Genomic DNA, 8,901 nt, shown 5'->3' with positions numbered 1-8,901 from the left:
GATGATAATTTACAAGTTATTTATGTATTCTGATGTCTATGTGTTAATATGGAGGATGCTTTAAAGGTTATTCATATATTCTGATGTGTAAGTGTAAATATGAAACATATTTACAGGTTATTCATATATTCTGACTTCTAAGTGTGAATATGGAGGATAAGTTACAGTTATTCGTGTATTACAATGTGTAAGTGTAAATATGAAGAATAATTTCCAGTTTATTAATATATTGTGATATCTAAGTGTATATACGGAGAATACTTTAGAGGTTATTTATATATTCTGATGTCTAAATGTAAGTATGGAGGATCAGTTACAGTTATACATATATTCTGTAAGTGTAAATATGGAGGCTAATTTACAGATTATTCTTATATTCTGTAAGTGTAAATATGGAGGCTAATTTACAGATTATTCTTATATTCTGTAAGTTTAAATATGGAGGCTAATTTACAGATTATTCTTATATTCTGTAAGTGTAAATATGGAGACTAATTTACAGATTATTCTTATATTCTGTAAGTGTAAATATGGAGACTAATTTACAGATTATTCTTATATTCTGTAAGTTTAAATATGGAGGCTAATTTACAAATTATTCATATATTCTTGTAGTGTAAATATGGAGGTTAATTTACAGATTATTCTTATATTCTGTAAGTGTAAATATGGAGACTAATTTACAGATTATTCTTATATTCTGTAAATGTAAATATGGAGGCTAATTTACAGATTATTCTTATATTCTGTAAGTGTAAATATGGAGACTAATTTACAGATTATTCTTATATTCTGTAAGTGTAAATATGGAGGTTAATTTACAGATTATTCTTATATTCTGTAAGTGTAAATATGGAGGCTAATTTACAGATTATTCTTATATTCTGTAAGTGTAAATATGAAGGCTAATTTACAGATTATTCTTATATTCTGTAAGTGTAAGTATGGAGGCTAATTTACAGATTATTCTTATATTCTGTAAGTGTAAATATGGAGGCTAATTTACAGATTATTCTTATATTCTGTAAGTGTAAATATGGAGACTAATTTACAGATTATTCTTATATTCTGTAAGTGTAAATATGGAGACTAATTTACAGATTATTCTTATATTCTGTAAGTTTAAATATGGAGGCTAATTTACAAATTATTCATATATTCTTGTAGTGTAAATATGGAGGTTAATTTACAGATTATTCTTATATTCTGTAAGTGTAAATATGGAGACTAATTTACAGATTATTCTTATATTCTGTAAATGTAAATATGGAGGCTAATTTACAGATTATTCTTATATTCTGTAAGTGTAAATATGGAGACTAATTTACAGATTATTCTTATATTCTGTAAGTGTAAATATGGAGGTTAATTTACAGATTATTCTTATATTCTGTAAGTGTAAATATGGAGGCTAATTTACAGATTATTCTTATATTCTGTAAGTGTAAATATGAAGGCTAATTTACAGATTATTCTTATATTCTGTAAGTGTAAGTATGGAGGCTAATTTACAGATTATTCTTATATTCTGTAAGTGTAAATATGGAGGCTAATTTACAGATTATTCTTATATTCTGTAAGTGTAAATATGGAGACTAATTTACAGATTATTCTTATATTCTGTAAGTGTAAATATGGAGGTTAATTTACAGATTATTCTTATATTCTGTAAGTGTAAATATGGAGACTAATTTACAGATTATTCTTATATTCTGTAAGTTTAAATATGGAGGCTAATTTACAAATTATTCATATATTCTTGTAGTGTAAATATGGAGGTTAATTTACAGATTATTCTTATATTCTGTAAGTGTAAATATGGAGACTAATTTACAGATTATTCTTATATTCTGTAAATGTAAATATGGAGGCTAATTTACAGATTATTCTTATATTCTGTAAGTGTAAATATGGAGACTAATTTACAGATTATTCTTATATTCTGTAAGTGTAAATATGGAGGTTAATTTACAGATTATTCTTATATTCTGTAAGTGTAAATATGGAGGCTAATTTACAGATTATTCTTATATTCTGTAAGTGTAAATATGAAGGCTAATTTACAGATTATTCTTATATTCTGTAAGTGTAAGTATGGAGGCTAATTTACAGATTATTCTTATATTCTGTAAGTGTAAATATGGAGGCTAATTTACAGATTATTCTTATATTCTGTAAGTGTAAATATGGAGACTAATTTACAGATTATTCTTATATTCTGTAAGTGTAAATATGGAGGTTAATTTACAGATTATTCATATATTCTGATGTCTATGTTTAAATACAAATGATAATTTACAGGTTTTTTTTATATAGTGTGATGTATAAGTGTAAATATAAAGGATCATTTGCATGTTATTCATTTATTCTGGTGTATAAGTGTAAATACAAAGGATAATTTCCTGTTTATTAATATATTGTGATTTCTTAGTGTAAACATGGAGGATGCTTTAGAGGTTATTTATATATTCCAACGTGTAAGTAGAAATATGGAGAATAATTTACAGATTATTCATATATTTTGATGGATAATTGTAAATACAAAGATAATGTATACCTTTTTATATATTATGATGTATAAGTGAAAATATATAGATTAATTTATTAGTTATTCATAAATTCTGATGCCTAAGTGTAAATATGGAAGATAATATAGAGGTTATTCATGTATTCTGATGTTGAAGTATAAATAAGGAGGTTAATTTACAGGTTATTTATGTATTCGGATGTCTAAGACATCTGATCTCAAAGGTGAAATATCTCTGTGTTATTCTCCTTCAACAGTATTTGTTTATTTCTTAAACTACAAGGTACATTACCTAAAATATATATAAACATAACATAAGAATTTCAGTGGATTATTACTAGGATAGAAACCTAAGTCTATAAAAAAGGTTAAAAATTAACAAATATATTAAGAAAAAGAAGTTTGTTTTCTCCTTTTAAATTCTTCACTTTTTTCTTTCTTCCTCCAGGAGAAATTTCATATCATCATTACTTCAGTATCATTACTCATTATAACTACCTTCAGTATCATTACTCATTATAACTACTATACTATTTCATATCATCATTACTTCAGTATCATTACTCATTATAACTACTATACTATTTCATATCATCATTACTTCAGTATCATTACTCATTATAACTACTATACTATTTCATATCATCATTACTTCAGTATCATTACTCATTATAACTACTATACTATTTCATATCATCATTACTTCAGTATCATTACTCATTATAACTACTATACTATTTCATATCATCATTACTTCAGTATCATTACTCATTATAACTACTATACTATTTCATATCATCATTACTTCAGTATCATTACTCATTATAACTACTATACTATTTCATATCATCATTACTTCAGTATCATTACTCATTATAACTACTATACTATTTCATATCATCATTACTTCAGTATCATTACTCATTATAACTACTATACTATTTCATATCATCATTACTTCAGTATCATTACTCATTATAACTACTATACTATTTCATATCATCATTACTTCAGTATCATTACTCATTATAACTACTATACTATTTCATATCATCATTACTTCAGTATCATTACTCATTATAACTACTATACTATTTCATATCATCATTACTTCAGTATCATTACTCATTATAACTACTATACTATTTCATATCATCATTACTTCAGTATCATTACTCATTATAACTACTATACTATTTCATATCATCATTACTTCAGTATCATTACTCATTATAACTACTATACTATTTCATATCATCATTACTTCAGTATCATTACTCATTATAACTACTATACTATTTCATATCATCATTACTTCAGTATCATTACTCATTATAACTACTATACTATTTCATATCATCATTACTTCAGTATCATTACTCATTATAACTACTATACTATTTCATATCATCATTACTTCAGTATCATTACTCATTATAACTACTATACTATTTCATATCATCATTACTTCAGTATCATTACTCATTATAACTACTATACTATTTCATATCATCATTACTTCAGTATCATTACTCATTATAACTACTATACTATTTTCATATCATCATTACTTCAGTATCATTACTCATTATAACTACTATACTATTTCATATCATCATTACTTCAGTATCATTACTCATTATAACTACTATACTATTTCATATCATCATTACTTCAGTATCATTACTCATTATAACTACTATACTATTTCATATCATCATTACTTCAGTATCATTACTCATTATAACTACTATACTATTTCATATCATCATTACTTCAGTATCATTACTCATTATAACTACTATACTATTTCATATCATCATTACTTCAGTATCATTACTCATTATAACTACTATACTATTTCATATCATCATTACTTCAGTATCATTACTCATTATAACTACTATACTATTTCATATCATCATTACTTCAGTATCATTACTCATTATAACTACTATACTATTTCATATCATCATTACTTCAGTATCATTACTCATTATAACTACTATACTATTTCATATCATCATTACTTCAGTATCATTACTCATTATAACTACTATACTATTTCATATCATCATTACTTCAGTATCATTACTCATTATAACTACTATACTATTTCATATCATCATTACTTCAGTATCATTACTCATTATAACTACTATACTATTTCATATCATCATTACTTCAGTATCATTACTCATTATAACTACTATACTATTTCATATCATCATTACTTCAGTATCATTACTCATTATAACTACTATACTATTTCATATCATCATTACTTCAGTATCATTACTCATTATAACTACTATACTATTTTTCCAAAACATTTCTCGTAATATTTTTACCAGATAACTTACTTATACATTTGATTATCCTTTACATCAATAAATAGGTCAGAAATTTCGATAAACTCTAATATGACTAATTAGTGAGACATTTATATTAAATGTCAGTTTAACTATATAATGAACCATGCAACTAATATTGATCATTTGACATTCATTTACCTAAGCTCTTGACCCCAAATAAATAAAACGACATAAGAATGACAAACTATATGTTGATAAATTTACAAGTAAATTATTTTTTGCAATGCCAGTTTTGATCATCAGGACGTTCATTATATTGTTGGAGCATATATAGTACATTCTCAAGTTTTATTCCTGTTGCAATAATCAGAACTTCCATTATATTGTTACAGCACATACTGTATATTATCAAGTTTTATTCCTGTTGCCATAATCAGGACTTCCATTATATTGTTACAGCATATACTGTAATATATATATTACAGCATATATATATTTCAATATAGAAATAAAGGCAAGTGTCTAACAACATTCAAATACTATAAGGAGTAAATAGTTTTACCGGAATGTTACACTTTCTGGGCCATCCCTCATTTCTTGCAAATAATATAGAGACGTTCTTACTGCACTTCTAACTCATTTCTCACATTTTAATCATTTTTTTTACATTTGTCTAGTGCTATTCAATAACAGTATTTCAGGAATATTCAATCACTGTTGAACACAGAGATTTCTCATTCTTTATATTATTATTTTAACGTTATAATTCTTCAGACTTATCGTGTAGCCACTAGTGGTAGTGGTGGGAACTTCGATTCGATAAAAATGGCATTTCAAACCGATCTGAAATAGTAACATAACGTGTATCAATTTCCTCTGTTACTAAAAATAACATTTAAAAATTGATGATCATGATGTCACATAAGAAAGTTGTACATCCAGTCAGTTTCAAAATAGCTTCTTCTTACCAAAATATCCAAAAAGAATCACTTGAAACAGAAATAAAGAAAATCCTACCAGTCAAGCACGTACTTTCTCCTGAGATCATTAGTTTATAAAGTAAAGGAAAAATATTAGAAAATGAGCTACTTTTGATGGACTCCTTAAAAATCTTGGGAAAAGTAATATCAGTAAATAAGTAAATAAGTTGGAGCCCAACTTTAGATTTACTACCTGTCACTTAGTTAAACCGGTTTTGAGGAATTAGCAACTCTCGATTGAGATCAAGCTTCCTATAGTGGTGGATAGTATATATTGTATGTAGAGCCGAACAATTCACAAGAACAAAATATTAACACTATTCATTCTCCATGTTATTCAAATTACTGTATAAAAATAAAGTAATACGCGAGTTAAAGATATTTCAAAACATCGTAACCATCAGTTTTATTGTTAACCAATAATAGTTTATGTGAAAGAAATGTTCCACTGTCTGTTTAACCACTATTGTTCAACATCTCTAACGTGTAACCACTACTGTTCACCTTCTGTTAAGTGTAATCATTAGTGTTCAACCACCTCTAACGTGTAACCACTACTGTTCACCTTCTGTCACGTGTAACCATTAGCGTTCAACCATCTCTAACGTGTAACCACTACTGTTCACCTACTGTTACGTGTAACTATTAGTGTTCACCATCTCTAACGTGTAACCATTAGTGTTTACTATCTTTCACTTTTAACCACAATTGTTCACTATCTGTCACATGTATACATGTTTATCAGAAGTTACCGAAACCTACATACGTCAGTATTCGGTTATGTCTTTCGGTACGTGTAACAAAGAATTAGCTGAAACTTCATAAGTATTCAGAACGTAAGGAGACTTTGTGATTGTACACAGCCCAATTATTCATCATTAGCCTGGCCTACAGCGAGTTATTAGTCCTTAGGCCTGAGGAACAACCCAGTATTAAGACATGGGCTTACTGGGCTGAAGTCCAGGGCCTCACGCTAATTAGGGGTCTCAAGCTATGACTATAGATGTATTGCACGTAAAGTTCTGTCTCGAGAGGGCTTCTATAAGTGGAAAAGCCAAGGGCCAATAAAACTGTTAATCTGGCCTTGCTAAAGAATTAAACTGACTTATGGCAAGTCACCAATGATTAGGCCTTATGAATCACAGTTACCCTGACCAAAAGTGAGTTACAAGTGTTTAGATCTGTTAAATTATAGTTAATCTGACCTATAACAAGTCACTAGTGTTTAGACGCTTTAAATTATATTTAACCTGATCTGTAAGTCACTGGTGTTTATACCTGTTGAATTTAGTTAATCTGACCTACAGTGAGTCACTAGTGTTAGGCCTATTGAACCTTGTACAAGTTACTAAATGATCAGTACATTTCTAACGTCACAACGCCGTTGTCAGGCCTCTCACAAATGGATATTTTTAAGTCGCTAAATCTCTGTAGTTCAAATATAATATTAAACCCATCTACACTAATAGTTAAACATCTGTTATAAGGTAATACCAACAACAACCCTCATGTGCTGAAATGATCTGATTATCGTGAAATCCTAAAACATAAATGCTGGACTGCGTTTCTTGCACAGATGTGATACATACGGCAAGGGCAATAGAAATATGAAATATCTGCTTTACTTGCAGGTATGTAGGTAAACACGTTGTACGCATGTCCTACATCTTACATAACAGCACCAATGAAATTTACAGTGGCATCTTTCTTTCTTTAAAGCACTAAACGTGTTATAGCCTCGACCGCAGCACAACAAGTTACACCCGTCGGTAGATGGTGAAGTCCGGTTACACACGCGCCCCCGTGTGCCCAACGAACCAGTGAGTTCATTAGCCAAACAGTAATCCGGTGACTGATCCAGGTACACCAGGTCGGCACTGGTTGGGAGGATATGTCTCGGGTTTTTAATCTGCAGTTTCCCCCTACGGTTGATACCAACTTCAGTCGCGCCGTCGTACTTGTCTCTAAGGTGATCTCCTATTTCTCGAAACGATGCCAGTTGTTGCCAGCACGTGATCAGTGAGCACGAGCCAGAAACTCCGTGACACTTGCACGTGACGTGGGTCTTGTGAATGATAGCCTGTATTATATATTAAAAAAATATCCATTCAGAGAATAGTAGAAAAACCTGTTTAATTGATAGCTTTAGATTAAAGATAAAAATTAAAGCTAACTTTGAATGCGGTATGTAAAGTGATTTATTATGTGATTGCAGGTTCGTCCACCTTAATTAATCTTCTCAAATAGACAGGTTCTTATATACTAGACTGACCTTGGACAGTGTTGAAATTTTACAAAGCTTAATCTACCTTTACCGATTTACTCCGTATATTGAGTTTGTAACGTAACCAGAAATAAACAAATAGCAGTGTGGATATACGAATAAGACCAACAAATATTAACTAGGCAAAACGGTATTTCATGTTTCAGAACCAAAATATTCGGTGGAAAATTCCACGGAAAACTTTTCTAATCAATATATATTAACAGTAATCAAGACCTGATAATACTTCGTGCTAAGAGAATTAAAAGATATTTATGTATTACTATCATACAAGGGCGCTCTGTTTCAACGGTCACTGTTATGATGTAAATAAAATCCGGAGAAATTCATATATTTTACGCCACCTATATTTCTATATTCTTTATCAGGTTGTCCATAGACCAACTGATTTTATCATCAGTCAACACCTGTTAACAATGTCCTGGAAGCTAGAACACTTATATTGTAATATTTTACAATAAAATTACAACATCAGGTTCAGATTGTCCATAAAACACCTGATTTTATCACCAGTCATTAGTAATTAAAACTATTAAGCTTAACCCACCTTACAAACGGTAGCAACTAAAACTATGAAACTTAACCCACCTGTCCCGGCATGGCCAAGTGTGTTGAGGCGTGCGACTCCTAATCTGAGGGTCGCGGGTTTGCATCCCCTTCGCGCCAAACATGCTCGCCCTTTCAGCCGTGGGGGCGTTATTATGTAACAGTCAATCCCACTATTCGTTGGTAAAAGAGTAGCCCAAGAGTTAGCGGTGGGTGGTGATGACTAGATGCCTTCCCTCTAGTCTTACA

The 8,901-nt window shown here is 29.4% G+C and overlaps 1 protein-coding gene across 1 annotated transcript in view; it reads right to left on the bottom strand.

Moving 5' to 3' along the window:
• Nucleotides 1-5,220: 5,220 nt before the first annotated feature.
• Nucleotides 5,221-8,901, bottom strand: part of LOC143238963 (protein Wnt-5b-like) — a 40,854-nt gene continuing 37,173 nt past the window's right edge. Inside the window, exon 4 of the mRNA XM_076479642.1 lies at nucleotides 5,221-7,902. Coding sequence (XP_076335757.1) covers nucleotides 7,444-7,902 — 459 coding nt within the window. The 3' untranslated portion in view covers nucleotides 5,221-7,443. The remainder of the gene's footprint in view (nucleotides 7,903-8,901) is intronic.

This window comes from Tachypleus tridentatus, chromosome 13 (genome assembly GCF_004210375.1).
Source record: "Tachypleus tridentatus isolate NWPU-2018 chromosome 13, ASM421037v1, whole genome shotgun sequence".
Lineage (NCBI taxonomy): Eukaryota > Metazoa > Arthropoda > Merostomata > Xiphosura > Limulidae > Tachypleus > Tachypleus tridentatus.
Note: the sequence above shows the minus strand (reverse complement) of the source record. Positions and strands in the feature narration are given on the sequence as shown.